This window comes from Geotrypetes seraphini, chromosome 4 (genome assembly GCF_902459505.1).
Source record: "Geotrypetes seraphini chromosome 4, aGeoSer1.1, whole genome shotgun sequence".
Taxonomy (NCBI): domain Eukaryota; kingdom Metazoa; phylum Chordata; class Amphibia; order Gymnophiona; family Dermophiidae; genus Geotrypetes; species Geotrypetes seraphini.
Genome location: NC_047087.1, coordinates 23,331,342 through 23,357,255, shown reverse-complemented (window position 1 = coordinate 23,357,255; position 25,914 = coordinate 23,331,342). Strand labels below are relative to the sequence as shown.

Genomic DNA, 25,914 nt, shown 5'->3' with positions numbered 1-25,914 from the left:
CACAGAAACGGATGGGTTTACATTCCTCTGCCAGCAGGTGGAAACTGAGACACTGACTTTTTGGCTGTACAGTAGTATAAGTGGGCTGTGCAGTCCCAAGTACAATCAGTCTGCTCTCAGTCTCCAGCAGGTGGAGGTGGTAAGTCTGTGCAGTCTTTCCCTGGTTTAGTGTAGGGCTGTTGGATTTGTTTAGTGGTTTTCTTGTCCCTGTTTGTGGTGCCGGATTGAGCTGGGGGATCCTTTTGGGAATCTGTCTGACCTCGGAGGCGCCACACTAGACGGGTCGAGTCCCTCTCCCCCCCCCCCCCATTTCCCCCACCTCCCCCCAATTTTTTACATTAGAGGTGCCTCAAGGCATAGAGCTTTGAGAGCCAGTGGGGTCTGTTCAATTTAAAGTTGTATTGAAAAAAAAAAAAAGATCCTGAGTCAGTGCTGGTATGAAGGGAAGCCTACAATTAACTTTAATTGGGTTTTGTTTTTTACTAACCGGCACTTTATTTTTTCTCTTTTAGCGGTTTAAGCAATGAGCACTTTTAAGAACCTTAAAAAGTGCTCATTGTGTTCCAAGTGCACAGTTGATGCTGCGGGCGTGTGCACGAAGTGCATCAGCCGCCATGAAGAGGAATCCTCATTAGAGAATGACACGGTGACAAAATTCATCACCGTTCCCATCCCCGCGGATAACCGCGGGAAACCATCTTCATGTCATTCTTTAAGGAGAGAGGGAAGAATCCAAGTATGAATGGCCACGACCACTGACCCTCAAGCCTTGCATTGAAGAATGCTGAGATTGAGCAGCAACATTCCAGAGCTAAGATTGTGATGTCATAATACCTCATTCCACCAGTGCCTAAGAGCCAATCACATCAGAGATGTCACAATGGCTTCATTATCCTATACTTGGCTCACATAAGAATCAGAGTATGAATGGCCACAACCACTGACCCACAAGCTTTGCTTTGAAGAATGCTGGTGTAGAAGGACTGAGGTTGAAATAGACACTAGAAAATGGCATGGGATTATTTCCCGCGGGGACGGGAACAGTGATGAATTTTGTCACCGTGTCATTCTCTAATCCTCATCTGCTTTGGGTGCCTTGGCAGTAACAATCTTTAAAATAGAAAGAAATGCACCCAGTGTATAAGTAATGCAAAGAATTCACACTAATAATTTTCAGTGCTCAGAGTCAGAGTGACATTGAGACCACTGAAGGGGTTGTTGAGCCCACTAATAATCGGTTTCATTTCCCAGTCATTGCACATTAATAGTAGAATGCTTTGTAAAACTTCAATACGTGCTTCATTTTCGAAATGTCAAAAATATAATAATATTAATGAAAACTTAGCTGGTGTCCTTGTGACAGGTTCTGGGTTCTTACACATTTTGCCAACGGCTGCTTCAGAGAACCTTGAGTGATAAGTTTAAATTCGGCTCTTAGCCTGCTTGAGTTCTCAAATCTTGTGAGGACTCAAGCAGAGACCACAGGCTAAGAGCCGAATTTAAACTTATCACTCAGGGTTCTCTGACGCAGCTGTTGGCGAAACTCGCCAGCACAGAGAATTATTAGTGTGAATTCTTTGCATTACTTATACGCTGGGTACATTTCTTTGTATTTTAACAAGTAATTTTGCACTTAGCAAACCATAATAGTTTGCTTCCATAGAGGAAAGGAGGGACAGGGGAGATATGATTCAGACGTTCAAATACTTGAAGGATATTAATGTAGAACAAAATCTTTTTCAGAGAAAGGAAAATGGTAAAACCAGAGGACATAATTTGAGGTTGAGGGGTGGTAGATTCAAAGACAATGTTAGGAAATTCTACTTTACGGAGAGGGTGGTGGATGCCTGGAATGCGCTCCCGAGAGAGGTGGTGGAGAGGAAAACTGTGACTGAGTTCAAAGAAGCGTGGGATGAACACAGATGATCTAGAATCAGAAAATAATATTAAATATTGAATTAAGGCCAGTACTGGGCAGACTTGCACGGTCTGTGTCTGTATATGGCCGTTCGGTGGAGGATGGGCTGGGGAGGGCTTCAGTGGCTGGGAGGGTGTAGCTGGGCTGGAGTAAGTCTTAACAGAGATTTCGGCAGTTGGAACCCAAGCACAGTACTGGGTAAAGCTAAGAAGAAAAAATTAAAAAAATTAAATTGAATCAGGTTGGGCAGACTGGATGGACCATTCGGGTCTTTATCTGCCGTCATCTACTATGTTACTATGTAACAGTCTTGAGTCGGGGGCTATGCAGCTTTCTCTGGAAACATGGGTTATGTGCACCCGCACTCTGGCTTGTAATTATCACCACTGCATGATGACTGGGACTCTGACACCCCTTCCTCACCAGCACTAATATAGTGATTATTAACACTGGCTCCATGGCATTGGTCAGTCCCGAGCAGCAGAATCAGAAGCTTGATATTTGAACCCAGGTCTCAGTGTCTACTGCAGTTTAGTACAATATTAAAACATTTCCACCAAAGATTTGAGACATGGATAGCAACCTACTTTGTAGGTAAAAAAGGGGTCTGTTTAAAAATTACATTATATTACATTAGTGATTTCTATTCCGCCATTACCTTGCGGTTCAAGGCGGATTACATAAGAGTTGTCGAGAACTTAAGGTGATACATGTTGGGTAATTAGAAACATTTTTGATTTGATAGGGGTAGAAAGTGTGGTAGGTGGAGTTTGGGAAGGAGCTGGTCATGTTAAATAGGTTTTATGCATTTTTTGAAGAGTAGGGTTTTAGTTTCTTTTTTGAATGTTTTGTAGTCTGTGGTCGAAGATAGTAGATTGGTGATTTGTCTGTCTATTTTTCTGCTTTGGTGGCCATTAGGTTGTCATATAGTTTTCTTCGTTTGACGTTTTTAGTTGGCAGGTGTGTGAATAGTGAGTGGGTTCTCCTGTATCTGGTTGAGGTGGATTGAGTTAGTCGGTTGTTCCAATAGGTTGGGCTTTCTCCATTAATAGCTTTGAATAGTAGGCAGTAGAATTTGAAGTGTACTCTTGCTTGTATTGGGAGCCAGTGTGAGTCGTGGTATGCTTCTTGTGATCATATTTTTTTAATGAATAGATGAGTCTTAGGGCTGTATTTTGTCTTGTTTGTAGTTGCTTTATCATGGTCGCTGGGCAGGGGAGGTATAGTATGTTGCAGTAGTCTATTAGTCCAAGGATAAGAGATTGTACCAAAAGTTGGAATTGTTTCCTGTCAAAGAATTTTCGGATTTGTCTTAGGTTTCTCATAGTCCTGAATGATGCTTTTATTACTTTGTTGATTTTGTGGTTGCATGGTACAACCTCTGTCAATCAGTACTCCAAGAAGTTTTAGTGTGCGTTGAATGTGGTATGAGATCGAGTTTTACTAGGTTTGTTAAGGTTGAAGTTTTGCTGTTTTCTAGGAGGATGAAGTTTGTTTTGTCAGAGTTAAGTTTTAGTTTGTGTTCTGTCATCCTTGTTGCTACTGTTTCTAGAGTTCTGTGTATTGTGCCTGTCATGGTGGGCTCTGGATGGTCAAAGGGGAGGAGAATGGTGATGTCATCTGCATAGCTGTATGAGGTTATGCCATGTTTGTCTAGGCAGGAGCTGAGGGAGGCTATGTATAGGTTGAATAGTGTGGGAGACAGAGGTGATCCCTGGGGAACTCCGTAGAGGTTGGACCATGGTTCTGATTTTTCTTTATTTGTTTTAACTCTGTAGGTTCTGGATTGTAGGAAACCTTTAAACCATGAGAGTACCTTGCCTGAGATTCCTATGGAGTCTAGTGTTTGTAGGAGGATGCCATGGTCTACCAGGTCGAAGGCTGCAGAGAGGTCTAGTTATATGAGCAGGCTTTTCTTGCCTGTACAGAGATGTTGTCTAGTTGTGTCCATTAGTGTTCCTAGTAGGGTCTCAGTGCTGTAGTTGGTTCTGAATCCAGACTGTGTGGGGTGGAGTAAGTTGTGGTTTTCTAGGCATGAGGTTAAGGTTTTAGCTATGAGGCCTTCCATCAGCTTGATGTAAAGTGGGATTGAGGCTATGGGTCTGAAATTGGATGGTTGGTCTGTTGTTCCTTTGGGGTCTTTTAGTATCGGAGTTATGATGATTTTGCTGCGGTCTTGTGGGAAATGTCCATCTGTGAGTAAAGATTGTATCCATTACCTAAATAGGGGTAAGATGCACAAAGCTCTAGCAATATGGTAAAAAATACTAGGGTGGGAGTGATTTTTTTTTTCTTTTGCTGGGGTATGCTCAGCACAAATAGCATGCAAATATATGCATGCTATTTGTGCTAAGTATCCCGGTGAAAGGGGGAGGAACTGTGCCTGGTGCCTACACACAAGAAATGAATGGTAGGCACAGCTTTTGTGCACAGGCCCAGTATTGTTTTCCAATCGCCAGAGCTCGCAGTAAGTTTATTTTTGGTTTTTTTTTTGTTTCAGCCACGATATGGACACACATGTTGTGCGTGTTTTGTGTGAGTGTGTGTCCCGTGCCTAACAGCTGCATTCTGACCATAGGTATGGGGGACACACTCGTACAAACAGCTATCAGTAGCTCCAGTCCTGCCAGAAGATGTTACACAGTCAGAGGCAGGGCTGTAGAGACGGTAGATAAATCCTTCAACTCCGACTCCTCAGTTTCTGGTACCCATGACTCCGACTCCAGGTACTAAAATTGTTTCCGACTCCACAGCCCTGATCAGAGGTGGGTGTTTCCTTTGTGTATTACAAGGAGTGCTTATTTTAATACATTTGCATAGGGTTCTCGGTAGATGCTACCACAATTGGTAAAAGCCCCTGAGAGCCCTTTGAGCCATAGGAGGCTGAGCTGCCTTGCAAGCAAGACTGGCTACAACCAGTCTTGCTTCCACAGCAAGCTATTGAACATCTCCCCCTAGATTCTGGCCATAATTTGATATTGTCTGGACTTACTTTATATCTCGGAAGCCTTCAAGTTAGGGTATGAAGATAGTTGGATAATTTGATTGCCGTGTCAGAGAATGAAGTGAGGTTTGAGAAGGGACAGAGGCTGAATGACCCCTTTCATTAAAATAATCCCATACTGTGCTCTTTCTTCTGTTGCAGATTACCAGATGGAATTATTTGACATGGCAGAATTCAAATCTCAGTTTAAAAGAAATTTAAAGTCAACTTTTCAAAATGTAAGGATGGGGAGACACCATTCAGCATCTTTTTAGTTAGTTACATGTACTAGCTTAGACTGAAGTTGGGCAGGCCAAATGGATTTAATTAGGCAGGAGCCTCTCCTACCTGCCGAAATCACTCTTTTGAATATAGGGTGAAAAGTTCTCTAAACAAAAATGGAAGTTTTGAGAATTTTTAAGTGTTCGAACATTGTGCAGCCGTAGACTTCAGCTATCTGTAGCTTGCTGCCACTTAACATTTATGCCTTCAGTCAATGTAAGTTTGCTACTTCAGTACAGCTTGAATAAAATGTTGCCTGCTGCCATTTGGCCCATATGTGGCCCTATGATTTAAATCAGGGGTATCCAATCTGTGGCCCAAGGGCCGCATGCAGCCCCGTAAAGTATTTTGTGCAGTCCCGGTCGAGGGCAATGCAGTGTTTTTCTCTGCTGCCCCTGGGTTTTTACCGTCTTGCTGGCTCCCTCCTTTGTCTTGCTGTAGCGTTTGCGCGGCTCCAGAAACATTTTTTTTGGCCAATGCGGCCCAGGGAAACCAAAAGGTTGGACACCCCTGATTTAAATGAAAAGGTTTAAGAAAAAAAAGACCAAATTTTGAATCAATTGTGAGGCTTTGAAAATTAAGCACATTTTTACTATGTTCTTAAATTCATTGTCTGTTGATATAATATTCCACTTTTATTCAAAGCAGATTATGACACTAAATTAAAAACAATCATTTGAACATCACGTACATCATAACAAATCATCAAATAAACATAACACACCAGAACTCATTAAGTAGTTAAATCTCTTTAGTCTTTAGGTGACCTGCTTAAGTTTACAGAAGTGTTTTTAATTTATCACTTCTTTGTTCTACAGATTTTTGCCATACGCCTAGACCTAGTATATTTTTTTACTTCCATCTGTAACATTTTTCCTCCCCTCCTCCTAGATATCGATCCATTTTAAAGAGTTAGATGGCGCAGTGTGGATTCGAATAGCTTGGGGAACACACTACAAGAAACCACAACAATACAAGCCAACATTCGTGGTTTATCACTCTCAGACGTCCTATGTCTTCATCTGCAACCTTTCAAAGCTTTGCAGACCAGCACTGTGTCAGGTACCAGACAGTTCAGCTTACTTATCATGAAAGATGCAAAATTGTTAAGTATACAGTGTTCCCCCACAAATTCACAGTTTCACTCATTCTCCGACTGCCTCTTCCTGTACTAAAGTCGGGCTACACCAATCAGGAGCTGCGTGTCATAGCAGCTCCTGATTGGTGTAGCCCGACTTTAGTACAGGAAGAGGCAGTTGAAGCATACTACGAGTGATTTCCTTCACTCACCGGCGCTCCAGCTGCCTTCTCCTGCCTCCCCAGGCAAAAAACCATATTTGTGGGGGTTCCTGGAATGGAACCCCTGTGAATATCGGTGGAGTACTGTATAGCCTGAATAACACAGATACAATGAAAATCCACTAGTAATAATAACTCTTTCACATGTATGGTGCAAGGTGCAGTGATAGCAACAACACAGGCTAAACAAAAACACAGAGGAGGAAAAAGACTCAGAAACGAACACTTCCACCCCACAATAGTGGTTTAAAGGTGTTCAGGCATTAACCTCATTGACATAAAGAAAAACCTCCCCTGGCATTTGGAAAAGCTCTATGCGGTGCAGTGATAAAACTTAATGTGTAAAAAACAGATGAATGAATCAACTTATCTTCAGAACAATCGGTACACCAACGATGGCCAGTGTTTCACAATTCTGCTGCCTCGGGGTGTGACAAAGCCAATCAAAGCTGGAGTCTTTAAAGTGGGACACAGCGACTGCATCTCCCTGCACACTGTGTTGTTGCTATCCTTATACCTTGAAATTTTCTTTAAAAACACAAAAAGAATTTATAGGTCTTAAAATATAAATGTTTCCTGATTTGACACGAGAGACGCAGAAGCATTGCCGTGAATTTCTGTTAATTACATCTTTGGGTGCCACTTTTTATTTACGGCATCCTTGTAAATTTATTGTTGTATATCATGTTGTTAAATATGTCTTTTTTGAAATATATATGTATATATATATATTAAAAAAATATATATATACTAGTCGTTATGCCCGTTACATTAATGGTTGCTAGAATATATGTGTGTCTGTCTGTCTGTGTTTCTTTATCTCTCTCTCCTTGGCCGCTGTCTATGTCCTTCTGTCTTTCCCCCCCCCCCGAGCAAAGCTGTCTGCCTCCAGCACACCCCTCCCCCCAAAGCAGCCCCCTTTCCCTCTCTCTAACTGTCTCTCCATGGCCCTCTTCTGTCTTCCCCCACCAGAGCAAAGCTGTTTGCCCTAAGCACACCCCTACCCCCAAAAGCAGCCCACTTTCCCTCTCCCTAACTGTCTCTCCATGGCCCCTTCTGTCTTCCCCCCAGTGCAAAACTGTCTGTCCACAGCACACCTCCCCCCCCCCCCCAAAGCAGCCCCCTTTCCCTCTCCCTATCTCTCCATGGTCCCTTCTGTCTCTCCCCAGCACACCCCTCCCCCAAAGCAGCCCCCTTTCCCTCTCCCTGTCTCTCCATGGCCCCTTCTGTCTCCCCTCAGCACACCCCTCCCCCCAAAGCAGCCCCCTTTTCCTCTCCCTCTGGCCCCCTGTATTGATTCCCCTGCTTACCCTTCCTGCATCCCGGCGTCTTCTGGCCTGCTCCAGGCCGCGATCATGGTGGCCGGCCCCAGCGAACCTCACAGGCCGCTCCCCAACACGGAAGCATGCTCCCTCCCGACGCGATCCCGTGCATCAGAGGGAACGTGCCACCGAGGCCAGAAAGCGGCCCGCGAGGCCCGCCAAAGCCAGCCACAATCACAGGCTGCCCCGAAGAGAAGGATCAGCGGCAGCGGCGGCAGCAGCGGTGAGCGAGGGTGGGAGGTGAGGTGCTTGCTTCCGGTTGGTGAGGAGCTTGCTTCGGATTGGTGAGTGATGAGGGGAGTGGTCAGAGTGATCCCTGGCCGCGTTCTAAAATGGAATGCGGCCACGGATCAGAAAACACGGCGCCAGGGATCACGATTTTTCAAGAGCGCATGTGCGCTCTAGGGTTTTATTATACAAGATATATATATTATATTTATATATATTATATATATATATATATATATATATATAAGAAAACCTCATAAAGACTGCAGCTTTTTGTTGGTAGAAAGAGTGCTAAATGTGTTTTCTCCAATTTGTGAAAAGTCAGGGCTGATGTTCAGTGGTAAAAGTATTTGACTTATTGCTTCTTTTCCCTTCAAGGCCATAGTTATTGCTGCCCAGCACAATGAGATCCAGGAGATGGAGCTGCGTGGCCATTCGCTGGACTCCCTTAAAGATATTGTTTTTAAACAGTATAATCGGGTGAGCTCATGTTCCCAGCAGCAACTTTCTGAGTCTTGGTTTTCTGTTTCGGGGTAGGTGGGAAATCATGTTACAATGGTGCATTACTTCATTGATGTGTACAGTCTTTTCAAATAAGGTAACAACACCCAGACAGCCCAAATCTGTTTGAGAAACCTTCCTCACTTCTCGGGAGGAGAGGTGTTGAATGTATTCCTGAGGGATAAAGGGATCATGGGATACTGAGGGAGGAGCTGGGATGTAACAAAAGTATAGAAAGTTTGTCAGGTAATGAGTATAAACCAACCAGGTCGTGCATGTGCAGGACCGGAGGGCTGGGACTTCGATGGGAAGGCAGGACCAAATTGGGAGGCCAAGGTGGCAGGGGAGCCCCTTCAGATGATTCAGACAGGTTGTGATCTGTTTGGGCCGCCGCGGGAGCGGACTGCTGGGCAGGATGGACCTATGGTCTGACCCGGCAGAGGCACTGCTTATGTTCTTATGTTCTTACTGTAGAAATAAATGAGCCATTTCATGTAATGTTTCCTTGCCCTTTGCAACAACCATCCCATGTCCTTTGTGATCAAGGAAAGGGTCCCAAAGTCACCCAGTGTTCTTATTCCAGGTGTAAAATGTTTCTTTAGTAGTCCCAGACTCCTTTCACCAACTTATTTTTGCCCTGGGTGGAGGGGGGGAGGAGAAGCACCCTTAAAATGGCAACAGTTCCTACTGGCATCAAAATAGAGCAGTTTATGTAAACAGAAGCATGTCTGAGTTAAATTTAAGGTTCGCCAATGTTTTTCAGAGGTTAATATCTAAGAAATTTAATGTTTGTTGGTTTTGTGTTTTTTGTTTGTTCTTTATTACAGTCTTTTCAGACATATCTTCCAAGGCCTCTCCAAGAAAGGAATGTGGTTTCAGAAATAGGTATTACAGAATTTTTTAAGCTATGAATTCCATCTTTTTTTTCACAACCAGCAGCTGCAATGCCCTGTTAACTTAAGAACATAAGAATTGCCATCCTGGGACAGACTGAAGGTCCATCAAGCCCAGTATCCTGTTTCCAACAGTGGCTAACTCAGGTCCCAAGTACTAGCAAGATCCTAAGTAGTAAAACAGATTTTATGCAGCTTATCCTTGGAATAAGCAGTGGATTTCCCCAAAATACTGAATTGTTCTGAAATTCTGGATGATAATTAGCAAAAATATTTGACAAAAATGTTGTCAAATAAAACTTGCAGAATTTGTAAATTTCGGGCGCAGACTTTGGATTATTTTTGCGTAGAATTCCACCTAGAGTAATATAAAATAATAAAAGAAAAAACGTGAAATCAAGTGTTTATTTCAGTAGGATTTAGCACAGAGCACCAGATTATTCAAATTCAAATCACTATTTGGCCAAAAACGAATAAATGCTTTTGGGTCGAATGAAATCAAATACAAATATTCTGAACAGCCCTAGTTTCAAGCATAAAGGATGGGGAAGGGGTCACTGTTTTAGAAAGGAAAGTTAACTCCCAAAAATGGATGATAAGGTTGGATTAAAGAGAGTAGAACTCTCTACTTTTTTTTTTGCAGTTGATCCAAGGGTGATTTATGAAAATAAGCAGGAAAAAGAGCGCATCTGGACTCTGAACCGGGAAACTTTTGGTGATCGACCTCAGCCAAAACTAGAATTTGCTCAGTATAAGGTATGCATGTTTTTTCTCTCTCTCACTCTCTCCCATCTTCTGACTTTAACATTATAAAGCTTAGTTTATTGGAGCTTGTTAGACTGACCTTCATAAGCCTATATACCAAGGGTGTGCAATCTTTATACACAGCAGGTCTCATGAATGTCTACTTTCCCTAGAGGGTCACACATTGAATATTGACTAATGTGCCTTTATAATTCTCTGCCAACAAAACTTAATGTGATGACTAAATGAACAAAAATTATTAGCAGAATGGTCTGTTACCATATATTTTTGTCATTACTTTAAGTTTAATGATCTGTTCTAAAATATTTGTGAAATACAGTATTTAATATTATCCCAGGACAAGCAGGCAGCATATTCTCAACAGTGGGTGACGTCACCGACGGAGCCCCGCAGTGGACAGCCTCGCAAGCATACTTGCTTGAAGATCTTTATAAGAGCTTACGAGTGCTGCACTGCGCATGCGTGAGTGCCTTCTCGCCCGAGTCAGGGCGTGCGTCTCCTGTGAGGTACCTCAGTTCAATGTTTTCTGTGGAGCCGAGAAGTCCTCTTCACTTCAGCTCTGCAGCCCTTCGTTGCCTTCTCTCACCGCGGCTTTCTTATTTTTGTTAGTCGTTGTGCTCGCGTTCCCATTACTTTTCTTTTTCATTTAAAAAAAACCTTTTATTTTTTCTTTCTTACGGCCAGCGGCCTTTTGGCCTAGGCCTGCCGCTCAACCTCGTTCGTTCGTCGGCCTTATTTTTTTCTATGTCCCGGCCTCTTACCGGGTTCAAAAAGTGTAGCCAGTGCAGCAAGGCTATTTCAATCACCGATCCTCATCGTCGGTGTATTGCTTGCCTGAGTCCTGAACATTGCCCCGACGCTTGTTCGCGTTGTGCTGCCCTTCAACTTCGAGCCCTTCGCAGACGACGTGCCAAGCTTCTTCAACTATTTGGCATTATGGAACAGTCTGCTGAGAGGGCCTCGACCTCGGCTTCGGGGACGGCCTCGACTTCCAAGACCTCAACCCCGACACCCACGATTGCCTCCACCAAGACCTCGACACCTGCGGTCTCAAAGGCCTTGCCTGCAGTTCCTCTGAGGTCTTCCTCAGTGGGTAAGTCTCCTGTTTCTCCTTCAGGTACCATTCCTCCAGTGTCTCAGGCATCCCAGGCCGTGTCTATGGTCCTGCCAGCCTCTTCCAGACCTCCAGCTAAGCGTGCCCCCAAGCATAGGGAATGCTCATCCTCGAGGTCACCCTCCTTGGAGCGCACTGCTGCACCTTCGAGACCTGATCCCTTTGTCTCGGTGCCTATGTTTGAGGACATGTTGAAAGCCATTCTGACCACTCAGATTTCCTCGGTCATGGCTCAGCTCCTCCCATCCTCGACCCTGCTTCCTACGAGCCAGCCTGAACGGCAGTCTGAGACCGCAATTGAAGCACCTCGAGGCAAGCCTCGGAAGACTCACCGCTTATCATCCAGTGACTCTTCACCTACTACTCGGACACAGTCTCCTGAACCTCGATCAAGGCATCGCTCGAGGCATCTCGCTTCCAAGCTCAGCCAAGAGTCTTTTCTAAATCAGAAACCCTCTCCTCCTCCGGATACTGAGTCTTCTATGCCTGGTTTATCAAAGGCTATCGAGACTTCTACTAAATCTAAACATAAATCTCGCAAGACTATTACACTGGCTGCTTCTCCTCACAGTCCATCGAGGTCGAAGACTCCTCCATCGAGACCGCCTCAGGCCTCGACCCACTGTGTTCCTCGAACCCCAGGAATTTCACCATCGAGGCTTTTGAAGCACAAGCACTCTCTAACTCCTCCTGTCGCAGGTAGTGGAGCTTCTTCAATCACTGCGCCTGGATTCTGAGCCTCCTTCTCAGTATTCCAGAGAGGCTTCTCCTTCCTATTCCATGGTTCCTAAGTCTCGCACTCCTTTACCTGAGGGTTCCTTGACCTCGAAGTCTGCCTCTTTTGCCAGGTTTGTCATTGACATGGGAAAAGCTCTTCAGCTGGATCTCCATTCTGACTCCAAATACACTCCAGAGTACTTGGCTGACATGGAGTTACCTCATCCACCTAAGGAGACCTTGAGACTTCCTATGACTCCAATGTTAAAGCAAACTTTCTTCAGGAATATGGAAACTCCTTATTCCATTACAGCTATTCCATCCAAGCTGGAATCCAGGTATCGCACCGCACCTTGCAAAGGATTTGAGAAATCTCAATTGTCTCACCAGTCCTTGGTTGTGGAATCTTCTTTAAAGAAAGCTCAACCATCTAAGCTCTACGCTGCGGTCCTTCCAGGCAGGGAGGGCCGTACCATGGACAAGTTTGTCCGTGGGCTATATCAGAATTCCATGATGGCTAACAGAATTCTCAATTACAAGTACATTTTCACTACTTATTTTAATTACTTCCTCAAATTGATGCCTAAGTTCTACCCGGCTCTTGAGGAGCAGTGTCTTCCGGAATTCAAACAACTCTTCATGCTGCAAGCCACATATGATGCCTTTGAGCTCTCTTCCAGAGTTTCTGTTTTTGCAGTAGCCATGCGTCGCCTCGCTTGGCTCTACATTGTTGATATGGATCCCAATTTGCAGGACTGTCTAACCAACTTGCCTTGCCAGGGAAATGAACTTTTATTGAAGCTGCTACAAAGCGTCTCTCTGAACATGAGCGCTCTTTTGCTTCCTTGATTCGGCCGAAGCCTAAGACTCCTCCTGCTTGGCCATACAAACAACCACCACGTCGTTATCCTCAAAAAACAACGCCAGCTTTCTCCAGGCCTCCGCCTAGAAGGCCTCCACAGCAACAATGACTCCTACTGCGGCTAAACCAGCTCAGTCTTTTTGACATTCCCAGTCTGAGCATACCAACCTCCCTTCATCAGACTTCTCTTCTGCCCATAGGAGGTCGTCTTCACCATTTTTATCACCAGTGGGAGATGATCACCTCAGATCTCTGGGTTCTCACCATCCTTCAGGAGGGATACTCACTTCACTTTCTTCAGGTGCCTCCAGATCGCCCTCTAAGAGAGTGTCCTTCAAATTTGTCACAATTTCCCCTTCTTCTTCAGGAAGCTCAGGCTCTTCTTCGCCTTCGAGCTGTTGAGGAAGTTCCCTTAAACCAACGGGACATGGGCTTTTATTCCCGTTATTTTCTAGTCCCAAAGAAGACGGGGGATTTGTGACCCATTCTGGACCTCAGAGCCCTCAACAAATTTCTAGTCAAAGAGAAGTTTCGGATGCTTTCTTTACCAACCTTATATTCCCTGATGAATCAGGGAGATTGGCTAAGCTCTCTGGATCTCAAAGAGGCTTACACTCATATCCCGATTCATCCAGCCTCTCGCAAATATCTACGATTCCAGGTGGCTGTCCACTGCAGGGCTCCGTCGGTGATGTCACCCACTGTTGAGAATATCTGCCTGCTGTCCCTGGATAACAACTGTTACGGTAAGTAATAGTGCTTTATCAAAACTCTGGTTAATGTTTGTGCAGGCTGTTCTGTGTGGATTTGCAGGCCACATAAAATTCAGTGGTGAGCCGCTTGCAGGTTGCCCACCTCTTATCTATACCAAAGTAATTTACAGTGAGAGATTGGAGAAACTGGGACTCTTCTCCCTTGAAAAGAGGAGACATGATTGAAACATTCAAAATACTGAAGGGAATAGACTTAGCAGATAAAGACAGATTGTTCACCCTCTCCAAGGTAGGGAGAACAAGAGGGCACTCTCCAAAGTTAAAAGGGGATAGATTCCATACAAACGTAAGGAAGTTCTTCTTCACCCAGAGAGTGGTAGAAAACTGGAACACTCTTCCAGAGTCTGTTTTAGGGGAAAACACCCTCCAGGGATTCAAGACAAAGTTGGACAAGTTCCTGCTAAACTTGAACATACGCAGGTGAGGCTGGGCTCATTTAGAGCACTGGACTCATTTAGAGTGACCTGGGGGCCGCCGCTGGGCATGATGGACCACTGGTCTGACCCAACAGTTGCAATTCTTATGTACAGATTTTTAAAATGTGCAATCAAGTAGTTAATTTTATTAAATGGTTATCCATAGTCTTTATATTGTAATCTGACAGCTTACTACAAAGAAGTCACAAGTAGTGAAAACCAAACACTTCTTTTGCATCCCTTCAGACCGGCACAGAACGGTTGGGTTTATGCTCCTCTGCCAGCAGGTGGAGACAAACATAATAACTTTTGGCAATAGTACAAGTGCAGTCCCATCTACAATCAGTCCTTTGTCCTTCTGGTCTTGGGTAGCCAAGGGGCTCTTTGGAGCAGAGGCAGTAGTGCAAATTGGATGTCCTTAGGGTCCTTCGCGCATATATTCAGCAGACCCAGGAGTTCTGTCAGTCGGATTGTCTTTTTGTCCTTTTAGCGGGCCCTCGTAAGGGAACGGTGCTTACAAGGCTACAATTGCACGCTGGATCAAGGAGGCTATTGCTTCGGCGTACCTTCTTCAAAAGAAACCTGTTCCGGATTTTCTCAAAGCTCATTCCACTCGGGGTCAGGCAGCCTCTTGGGCTGAGTTCTCTTGTGCCTCCGGTGGATATCTGTAAAGCTGCGGTTTGGTCTTCTCTCTATTCCTTTGTTCGCCACTACCGTGTGGACATTCAGGTGCATCGGGACGCGGTGTTCGGTGAGCGTGTTCTTGTGGTGTCCCTTTGGGGATCCCACCCATGATGGGTACTGCTTTGGTACGTCCCATCTGTTCTGGAGGGACACTAAAGAAGGAGAAATTAGGTTCTTATCTGCTATTTTCTTTCTTTTAGTCCTTCCAGACCAGCAAAGACTCCGCCCTGTTGTGTTATTTGATGTTTTTTTGTTTAGAGTATGGTTTTTGTCTTGGTCGTTGGGGAGTATACTAAGGGCTAGATACACTAAGGATACCAACTTGATCGCTGTTGGCTGATTCTCTGGCTGATTCTCCAGCAGCAATCAATGCCAGTCAAGCCAATCAGGGCCTTAGGCTCCTCCCCCTTGTATTTGGGATACTGAGGAAGGAGCCTAAGGAAGTCCCTGATTGGTTCAGATGCCTAAGACCCCTGAAGGGGAGGGGCCTTGAGGCATCTGAGCCAATCAGGGCCTTGGGCCCCTTCCTGTGCATCACATGACTTGGTGGCCTCGGAGAAGGAGGGACTGAGCACCCCTCTTGCTCCCAACTTAAAAGGTATAAGGGGGGTTGAGCGGGGCTTCCGGTGGCAGAGGGGAGTGAGCATCCCTTCTGCAGTTTTGCCGTGGAGGTGTCATCGGGATGGCAGGAGGGAGTGGGCATCCCTCAATTTATTTTGGGTTCGGCGGGGCGGACAGTGGCTCGGGGTTGCCTGGCTCGGTGTGGAGGCGTGTTTAGCGGGTCATCGAGGAGGGTCATCATCAGTGATGGAGGACTTTTTTTCTTTCTTTTTGTTTTAATGGGACAGATATTTTGCATGTGTAATGCACGCAAAATATCTGTGCCATTGAAAAAAAAACAGGCAGACCTTTTGGTAATGGTTACCAACAGGTCTAGACAAATCGTTTTTTGCGATCATTAAAACCCCATTTGGAATAGCCAAGCGATGTTAGTGCATTAATCGCTTGGCTATTTTGCATGGAGTTTTAGCTAATTTTCATGGCCGGATCAGAAAATGGGCAATCGAGGGGGGGAAACACGGTGGGCCGTTTTGTGTATCGGTTTGTTAACAGCGATCGTCGCTAAAGTTGTGAAACTGACTTTAGTGCATCTAGCCCTAAGAGCAGCGGTATTTGATTAGGCTGGTTTAGCTGGCGAACTGTGGGGATGTTTTTGGAAGGTTCTTGTTCTAATCAGTATCCAACAGTGTTTTCTGGTTCGATCGGACACTTCCTTTGTCTTCCCCATGTGAGCGTGGAGTTGGTATATTTGAATGTTTTCAGCCTAGTTAGTTTCTGCTTGACTATTCGTCAGACTGATTGTAAATGGGACTGCACAGCCCATTTGTACTACTGCTAAAAGTCATCATGTCTCAGTCTCTACCTGCTGGCAGGTAAACCCATCTGTTCTGTGCCAGTCTGGAGGGACTAAAAGAAAGAAAATTAGCAGGTAAGAACCTAATTTCTCCATCTTCTAGTGCAATAGGCAAATCATTTCTGAACTATGGGGTAGTCAATCCCTTCCCATAAGACTTGAGTAGATGGCCTCATTAGCATTTTATTTGTTCTTTTTTTTTAATTCTTTATTCATTTATAAACTTTCATCAAGTGTACAAAATTCATAATAAACATTATTAATTAGACCACTTGAACATCTTATCGTTGTATCTTATAAATATAAATGCCACCCTCCCCCTAAGCTCATTATTCATTATAAGATCATAAACCCTCCTAATAAACCCTTCCCCTCTTTCAACACTAAGTGGTGTATAATTAATAGAAAAATGGCATTTAATCATGACAAAAAGATGTTAATGGCTCCCATATTTTTATCCCATATATTTTATTCGTTCTGCCTCCCATTTCTCTGGGCTGTCCTGTGATTCCTTAGTTTGTCTCTCTACACATGAGATGGTAGAAGCATGTCTGTTCTGATCAAGTTTATTTTTCATTTAATTTTTGGGTTTTCATCCGATCATGAGGCTTTTTGTTGGTTCTGCAGAGACTCCCAGTTTGGGACATCTCTGGCTGCGGAAGAACTCAGACTGAGGTCAGAATTCTATAGCCAAGGGGCAGACTGCTTTGCAGTGCACCCACTTAGTCAGCCTGCACTAACAGTCTGGGAGCTCAGGAACCAGTCCCTTGAGAGCAAGATTCGCCCCAGGTTCTGTCTGCAGTGGACTAGAGCAGTGTTTTTCAACCGCTGTTCCGCGGCACACTAGTGTGCCGCGAGATGTTGCCTGGTGTGCCGTACGGTCAGGGCCACCATCAGGGCAGTACCACCAGTCTAGGGAGAGGGGCGGTCCGCCCCACGTGGACAGGAGAGAGCTGGACGGGGGACCCGCGAAGTTCAATACATCTCGAGCCGCGAGGCTCGTCTTCTGTTCCTGCCTGCCCTGCAGCTAACATATAGCCGAGAGGCTTGTCTTCTGCTTCCTGTCTGCCCTGCCGCACACAAATAGCCGAACGGAAGCGTTCCCCGATGTCAGCGCTGACGTCGGAGGGAGGGCTTAAGCAAAGCCTGCCCTCCGACGTCAGCGCTGACGTCGGAGAATACTTCCGTTCGGCTATTTGTGTGCGGCAGGGCAGACAGGAAGCAGAAGACAAGCCTCTCGGCTTGAGCTTCGTTTTGCTGAGAAAGTTGCAAAGATGGGCTGGGAGGCAAACACGGAACACAAAAGGGGGGAGGGAGTGCGTTTTGGACACAAGGCATGAACTTGGGAGAGAGGAAGGGAGGGAAAGAGATGCTGAGGTGGGGGAGGGAATGGGTTTTTGGACACAGAAGAAATGGACTTGGGAGAGAGGAAGGGAGGGAAAGAGATGCTGAGGTTGGGGAGGGAATGGGTTTTTGGACACAGAAGGCATGGACTTGGGAGGGAGGAAGGGAGGGAAAGAGATGCTGAGGTGGGGGAGGGAATGGGTTTTTGGACACAGAAGGCATGGACTTGGGAGAGAGGAAGGGAGGGAAAGAGATGCTGAGGTGGGGGAGGGAATGCGTTTTTGGACACAGAAGAAATGGACTTGGGAGAGAGGAAGGGAGGGAAAGAGATGCTGAAGTGGGGGAGGGAATGAGTGTTTGGACACAGAAGGCATGGACTTTGGAGAGAGGAAGGGAGGGAAAGAGATGGTTGTGTACACGGGGAATAGAAGAAAGAATTTTTGGTCATAGGGAGGGAGTGAGGTACAGATAGTGGCATACCAGGGTGGGGGGGGGGGCGGTCTGCCCCACCCCGGGTTTACGTCCCAAGGGGGTGCACAGCTGGCCACCCTCCAGTGTTGTCCCTAGGCCGGCAAACTGCGGCTCTTTAGCCACTTGAGTGCCACCGCCGCCAACGGTGTTGTTGGCGGTGGCAGCATTATAAAATACTTTCTTTGTGTTTATTTGATTCCTATTCAAGAGAATTACTTTATATATAGTCAATATAGGCACAGAGTTAAATTTTTTAACATTTTCTAATGGTGGTGTGCCTCGTGATTTTTTTCATGAAACAAGTGTGCCTTTACCCAAAAAAGGTTGAAAAACACTGGACTAGAGCGCAGGTTGAGTGGCCCTTTGGCAGTTTTTTACCTATTGCATTTCCTTCCCCCTGCTGTGCGCGTGCAGGTTTCACTGGGAGTTGAGGTCGCTGGCCGGTTGGAGTGGTAGTCAGAAGAAGCATGCACTCCAGGTTCCAGGCTTGATGTGGCAGATATTCTATCATTTCTCTGGCTGCAGTTTCAGTCCAGGCAGCTCCCAGCACAGCCTTGGGAAAAAAATCAAGGGCAGGGGGTGTCCTGAAAAGTGATTGATTTGATTTTTTGTTGTTGTTGTTCTGGGGCTAGAGCTATGGTCCCCTACATCTAAAATCCTATAATCCCTATTTTTTGACCCCCCTAGTATAGCTCCCACAGGCCTTTTTTGGCGGTAAAATCGCTTCTGCAGCAGCCATCTTGGATTTTCCCAATTTGAAAATAAAAGCCTCCCATCTGCCTCAAAACACTTCGATTTTGCTTAAAATCAGGTGGGATGGACTCCTCAAGTCAGGATACATCAGATTAATGCCAGATTTGCACTGAATGGCAGGCTGAGAACCATCCGTGTTCATTTGCAGTGTGACATGTGAGGGGGGAGCGACGGTGGCCTCGAGCTTAGCTCCTTCTAGTTTCCCTGTGGGTTTGGGATCCCAGATGGCTCGAGTTCCAGGCCAAAAATTCTGGTTAAAGCCAGGAAAAAGTGAAAATGCATCCCCATGTGAAGTTAAGCCACACACCAGCCACAAAACCCAAGAAAGGGACACAGGAGCAACCGCAAAGGAGCTCAGGGCATCCTGGGTGTGATTTTGCTACAGAATTTATCAATATGCTGTCTGAAGCATATTTGTTTTAACTGCAACTGCATGGAACCTTCAGGGTTCATGGCAATACTGGCATTTGGGGGGGGGGTCTCCCACTAGCATTGCAATTCCCCCCAGCAGAGCCATGCAGAAGAGATGTGGGTTCAGTCAGAGGACTACTGGGATGATATGGATTCAATTTCCATGCCTTTACTTTCCCAGGCTGGCTCCTCAGTAGCAGGGGATTATGCATCACATCTAGAAAAGTTGAATCCGGAATGAGTGGAGGCTCTGGATCTTGGAGAAGATCCGACTGTGCACAGGCTGTTCAGGCCCTCAGTGCTTTTGGAAATAATTACAGAGTCTCTGCAAGAATTAAATACAGAGACTCCACAGACCTCAGCTGCGCAGTGCTCACTTATGAGCAGCACTAAGGCTCAGGACATTAGTAAAATGCTAACGGACATTGGGAGGTCCCAGAGGGACCCCATGGGTGGTGAGAGCCATGGAGAAGCTTGTCCCAATGGATGTGGATTTTAACCAACTATTTGTCCCAACTAAGGTGGTTTCCCTGGTGGCGCAGGTAACCAAGTGTACCTCTATCCTCAGCGAAGACAGAGTGGTATTAAAAGATACTCGGAACTGCAGACAAGATTTTGTCTTCAAGAAGCAATTTGAGGCCGCAGCTGCGGGATTAAAGGTAACAACATCATATGTAGCATGCGCTTGTCACTCCAAGTTGCGCTGCCATCTGGAGGCTGAAGTCAGAAGGGATCAGTGGTTCCTCATGTCCGGAGTAGATTATGTAACAGATGCTCTTTATGATATATTTAGAATATGGAACAAAGTTACCAAACAATGCTGTGGATTAGAAAGTGGGTGTAAGGACTCTTCCTCCAGGGCAACACTTAGCAAGTTCCCTTTCAAAGGACAATTGTTTCTTGGGAAAGGTCTAGATGACCTTATGGCAAATGTGCAGGATTGCAAACCAAAGTCTTTATCCTGACCTGACCTCCCCCTAGGGGTTCTCGGTCTGCTGTCAGGTAATTTTTGCAGTGCTAGGCGTTTTCACCAGTACTTGAGAAATGCATTGCTCCAGAGATCATCTCAAGGCGTGAGGCGGAGATTTTGGAATGCTAGGCACCCTCAGTCATCAGGATCCCGCCACACTATCATTCCCAAGAAGCAGTTATGAAGCCAAGACAGCAGCTGGACCTCCAAAAGCCAGAGGGAGATTGAAGGCTTACCGGGCAGCGTGAGCAGGGATCACTGGAGACTATTCAGGAGGGGTACAAGCTTGAGCTTTATCATCCCCTCCTGGACCTTTCTGTGGACTGTCCAGCAGGGAGACCAGAAAAAGCATCCAAGTTCAAGAGTGCAGTGGCTGCTGGATCTAGCAGTCATAGAGCCCGAACCAGATGAAGAATTGTGCTTAGGGCCTTGGAATACTTGCAGTTGATTCTGGATCTCAAGATACCCCGCTTCCACATTTTCCTCAGTGGTGCTGGGGGAATTTCTCACCACTCTGGATTTGACAGAGACCTATCTGCACATTCCCATCTTTCTGTAGCACTGGAGGTTTCCACAGTTCCATATTCTGGAGCTGCACTACCATTTCTCGGCCCTACCATTTGGTCTGGCCATGCACTTTCACCAAAGCTTATTCCAGTGATCTACCACCCTTTCCGTGAAAAAATACTTCCTGGTGTCACTATTAAACTTTCCTCCTCTGAGTTTAAGCGGATGCCCTCTTGTGGTCGAGGGTCCCCTGGGCAAGAGGAAGACATCTTCCACCTCGATCACAGGACGGGTCGAGGTGGAAGATGTCTTCCTCTTGCCCAGGGGACCCTCGACCACAAGAGGGCATCCGCTTAAACTCAGAGGAGGAAAGTTTAATAGTGACACCAGGAAGTATTTTTTCACGGAAAGGGTGGTAGATCACTGGAATAAGCTTCCGGTGCAGGTGGTCGAGGCCACCGGCGTGCTTGACTTTAAAAGTAAATGGGACATGTACGTGGGATCCCTACATAGCACGAATCACTAGCATCTAGACTTATCGGGGTGGGTCAGTAGAGTGGGCAGACTTGATGGGCTATAGCCCTTTTCTGCCGTCATCTTTCTATGTTTCTATGTTTCTAAAGTAATGGTGGTAGCGTAGGTACATCTCCACAAGATAGGGATACAAATGCACCCGTATCTGGATGATTGGCTGATACGAGCTCCATCTGAAGCCAAAGAAAAGATATCAATGCAGTGGGTGGTTCAGCTCCTGCAAGACCTGGGCTGGGTCAACTTTCAGAAAAGCCACCTGGAGCCGACACAGTGCCTGGAGTATTTGGGGTATCCGGTTCGACACAAAGGAGAACAAAGTTTTTCTGCCAGAAGTCCATAGAGCAAAACTTACATGGCAGATCACAGAGTTTTGGGACAGGTCGGTCCTGACAGCTTGGCATTATTTGCAGGTGTTGGGGTTGATGGTAGCAACTATAGATGTGGTCCCCTGGGCAAGAGCACACCTACATCCTCTCCAGAATGCACTTTCCCCACTGGTGCCCGCAAAGGAATGTCTTGCAGATGCATGCACTTGGACAGCGGAAGCACGGCTCAATCTGAACTGGTGGCTGGAGCCTCAGTCTTATCATCACATGGATGATTTCTGATTACAGATGCCAATCTCTACAGTTGGGCAGCACATTGTGAGGAGCGCTGGTCCCCCTCCCAGAAGTGGGTGATCAACTGGTTAGAACTGAGAGCCATCCACCTGGTGCTGCAGGCATTCAGATGCGAACTACAGAACAACGCTGTGCAGTTTTCTCAGAAAATGTGATGGCAGTAGCATATGTCAATTAGCAGGGGGGGGCACAAGGAGTGTGACTCTTCACCTGGAAAGTCATTGTTTTCTAAACATATAATTTTAAAAAAATATATTGGTTTTTAAACATATTGTCTACAGTTTCCTTTTGGAGGTTATTATTTAGTTGGCTTGCGACTTTGTCCAAGTTTTTAATTTTGGCCCACTGTGTATTTGAGTTTGACTACCCCTGTTTTAGGCTTAGAAACACTACCAGCATCTTATGCTTTGGGGCCATTCTAAAGGGCTTTCTGAACATTGTGACCAGAGAAAATGCTTGAAGCCAGTGGCAACCTGCATCACCTGCTTGCTCCTCATGGCTTGCGATACCCCTTCTGATATCACTTCCAGTTCGCGGGACCAGGAAGTGATGTTGGAGGAGAGCCGAGGCCAGCACAAACAGTAGGCAGGAGAATGCTGCTCACTGCTGATGAAGATTTGAGGAGGTACGGTGGTGGGGTAGAGAGCAGACAGTAGTGCTACAGCTGGTATAAGTCAAAAACTCGCTCTCTTAGACAGCAGTACTCCATCATATACAATGAAGAGACACCCATCTAGCACTTACAGCCATCCTAAGAACCACTGATCTAAGACAAGTGCAGGAGACCAGAAATAAAATCTGGGATGTACCATTTCTGTCTTAAAAGTGCCAAAACGCAGTACAATTTCCTGCAATGTAAAGTCATATGTGTTAGTGATTATCTGTAATCACATGCTCACTGTTTTACATCATCCTCAGCTCGATACAATGTTCAGAGGTGACTTGCAAGCAGGTATCCTCGCAGGGAGAGAGGAGCCATTCAGATGTGTCGTCAGGTTTTCCAGTCCTCATCTTTTGGAGGGATTAAGATCCTTGGCACCATCTGGTGAGTCCTTACTGTGTGTTTTCTCAAGGAGTGAGCTTTCCATTAGAGAATGACACGGGGAAAAAAATCTGTCACCGTCCCGTCCCCGTCCCACCATCCTCTGCACTGCCCCGTCACCGCCATCCCTTTCACCGCCCCGTCACCGCCACTGCCATCCCATTCACTGCCCCATCACTGTCCCCGTAGCATCCATATAAGCCTTAGTTCTGTAATATATAGCTTATTCCTTTCTTATAAATCAAAGTTCCTGCTGCTGAACTAGAGAAAGAGATGTTCAGCTGGCAGGGCTTTGTTTATAAATTTTTATCAACACAACTAATATACTACTTTATCCTAAAGCAAAAAATAAATAAATAAATAGAATTTTTTTTTTTCTACCTTTGTTGTCTGGTTTCTGCTTTCCACATCTTCTCATTCAATTCCTTCAATCCACTGTGTGGCTTCTCTCTGCGTCTTACATTTGCTCTGTTACTGTGCCTCTCCCTTCACCCCCCCCCCCCTCCCAATTGGTCTAGCACCCATCTTCTTCCCTCCGCTCCCCCACAGTCTGGCATCTGTCTTCTTCCCTTCCAGCATCTTCTCCCCACTCTCTTCCACATTTCCCTTCAGGGTCTGTTCCTCTCCACCCTCCTCCAATGCATGTTCTAATCCTTTCCACTACCACCCTTCAGCTCCTCTCGCATGGCCTATCTATCTACCTTCCTCCCTCTTATTTTCGTGGCACGTTACAGTGTAATTTGTGCAACGCCACTGGAGCCTGCGAGCTCGGTCCCTGTCCCATCCCCACAAACCATCTGTGCTCCTATTTTCCTCATTTCTAATATCTCCCCTATGTATCTGCCATTGTCCCCCCCCCCCGTGTCCATATACCATTCCCATGGCATGCCCCTTTATGTCTCTGTCCCTATGCCCCATGCACATAATTTCCCCTCTTTCTGTTACCTTCCTGTGTCCAGATTTCCACTATCTTCCTCTTCCATACCAGTGTGTCTCTTCTTTTCAACCCCATCTAGCTTCTTTCCCTCTTTCCCCCCCCCCTGTTTCCAGCATCTGGCTCACCTGCTTGTCCTCCCCTTTCTTTCCTGCTGTGGGTTTTTCTTTCCCTCTTCATCCCCTTGGCCCAGAATCCTTTTCCCTTTCATTCCCTCCTTCCAGTGTGAGCCGGGAACACGCGCGATCGCGGCGGTCCCCGCAGCCCCCACCCGCCCGATCGATCGTAGCGTTTAGCCAGCTCCCTCCCTTCACCTCACTTTAGTTTGCAGGCTTTCTTTTGCGGCGACCAGCACGCTTTCAAAGAGCCGCGCACGTGCGGCTGCTCAGTATTCAATCTTCTGCTCTGCTGCAACTTCCTGTTTCCGGTTGCGTCAGAGCAGAAGATTGAACACTGAGCAGCCGTGTGTGCGCGTCGCCGAAAAAGAAAGCCTGCAAACTAAGGTGAGGCGAAGGGAGGGAGCTGGCTAAACGCTACGATCGATCGGGTGGGCAGGGGCTGTGGGGACCGCGTGATCCTTGATGCCTCACTGCGGAGACAAGACCATTCACCGCTCCATGGGGCGGTGAATGGCCTTGTCCCCGTCCCCGCAGCGACTGCTATTTTTCTTTCCCCGTTTCGGCAGGTTACCTGCGGCTAAACACGGCTAGCCGCGGGTAACCGCCACCGTGTCATTCTCTACTTTCCATCATTCAAACTATGGTTAACATGAGGAACTGAGTTGGAATCTTCTTTTAAATGTTTTTTAAAAACCCACAAAACTGTAGTAGTTGCAGTAAAATGTATCTATAAAAAAATGATGCTATAAAATATTGCATAACCATAAGAACAACACAGATCACTTCATCAAATATCCAACCCACAGAAATAACACCATCAATAAAGGGTTTTTTTTTAAGGATAGTAAATATTCGAACCACTCTTTTTGCACATATAGGGCTCCTTTTACAAAGGTGCGCTAGCAGTTGAATGCGCGTAATAGCGCACGCTAAACCGCCGGCCGCGCTAGTCGCTACCGCCTCCTCTTGAGCAGGCAGTAGTTTTTCGGCCAGCGCAGGGCTTAGCGCATGATTAAACGTCAAGCGTGCTAAACCCGCTAGCGCGGCTTTGTAAAAGGAGCCCATAGTGTCACAATTTCTAAATGTCTGAGTACGAATATATGTAGCCAATATATTGTTTAAGCTGATCGTACAGCACCCCAACATATATCAACTTTTCCAAGTAATGAATAAACTAGGAGGATGACGTATCATACAGAAGCCATAAGCTCAGTACATAGAACCTCTTATAATGTTATTTCAGGTCTTTATCCTGGATTGATACATAAGAACATAAGCAGTGCCTCCGCCGGGTCATACCATAGGTCCATCCTGCCCGGCAGTCCGCTCCCGCGGCGGCCCGAACAGGTCACGGCCTGTCTGAGTCACCAGAAGGGGCCCCCTTGCCACCTTGGTTTCTCATTGAAGTCCTATCTTCCCATCGAAGTCCTAACCCTCCGGTCTTGCACATGCACGACCTTATTGGGTTTCTATACTTATTACCTGGTTAGCTTTCTATACTTGTGTTACATCCCAGCACCTCTCTCAGTATCCCACGATCCCTTTATCCCTCAGAAATCCGTCCATTCCCTGTTTGAATCCCTGTACCGTACTCTGCCTGATCACTTCCTCCGGTAGCGCATTCCAAGTGTCCACGACCCTTTGGGTGAAAAAAAACTTCCTTGCATTTTTTTTGAACCTGTCTCCCTTCAGTTTCTCCGAATGCCCCCTCGTACCTGTTGTCAGCCTGAAGAATCTGTCCCTATCCACCCTCTCTATGCCCCTCATGATCTTGAGGGGCACAGAGCCGTATAATTGTTTACGACAATCCTCCATCCCATCCTTAAATTTCCATAACTTTTTATTAGTTTATTTGTAACTAGGGTTAAAAGTTTTTACTTTGTGTTTTGTTTATTTTCAAGATAATAGGAGAAAAAATAATAGAAAAAATGGTAATAAAAATATGTACAAGAATATCAGAAAAAGAAACTGCAACACTTATCTAGATGGCCATTTGCCAGAGCTAGCGTTGGTAGGTATTTCCACAAATACCCAACGC

General features: G+C 46.0%; 1 protein-coding gene across 3 annotated transcripts in view; it reads left to right on the top strand.

Annotated features, from left to right (window-relative positions):
• CENPN (centromere protein N) overlaps positions 1-25,914 on the top strand; it is a 52,835-nt gene that overhangs the window by 14,554 nt on the left and 12,367 nt on the right. For all 3 annotated transcript variants that reach the window (XM_033941165.1, XM_033941163.1, XM_033941164.1), the window contains exons 5-10: positions 5,064-5,140; positions 6,075-6,245; positions 8,411-8,512; positions 9,361-9,418; positions 10,070-10,182; positions 22,700-22,826. In XM_033941165.1, coding sequence (XP_033797056.1) covers positions 5,064-5,140; positions 6,075-6,245; positions 8,411-8,512; positions 9,361-9,418; positions 10,070-10,182; positions 22,700-22,826 — 648 coding nt within the window. The remainder of the gene's footprint in view (positions 1-5,063; positions 5,141-6,074; positions 6,246-8,410; positions 8,513-9,360; positions 9,419-10,069; positions 10,183-22,699; positions 22,827-25,914) is intronic.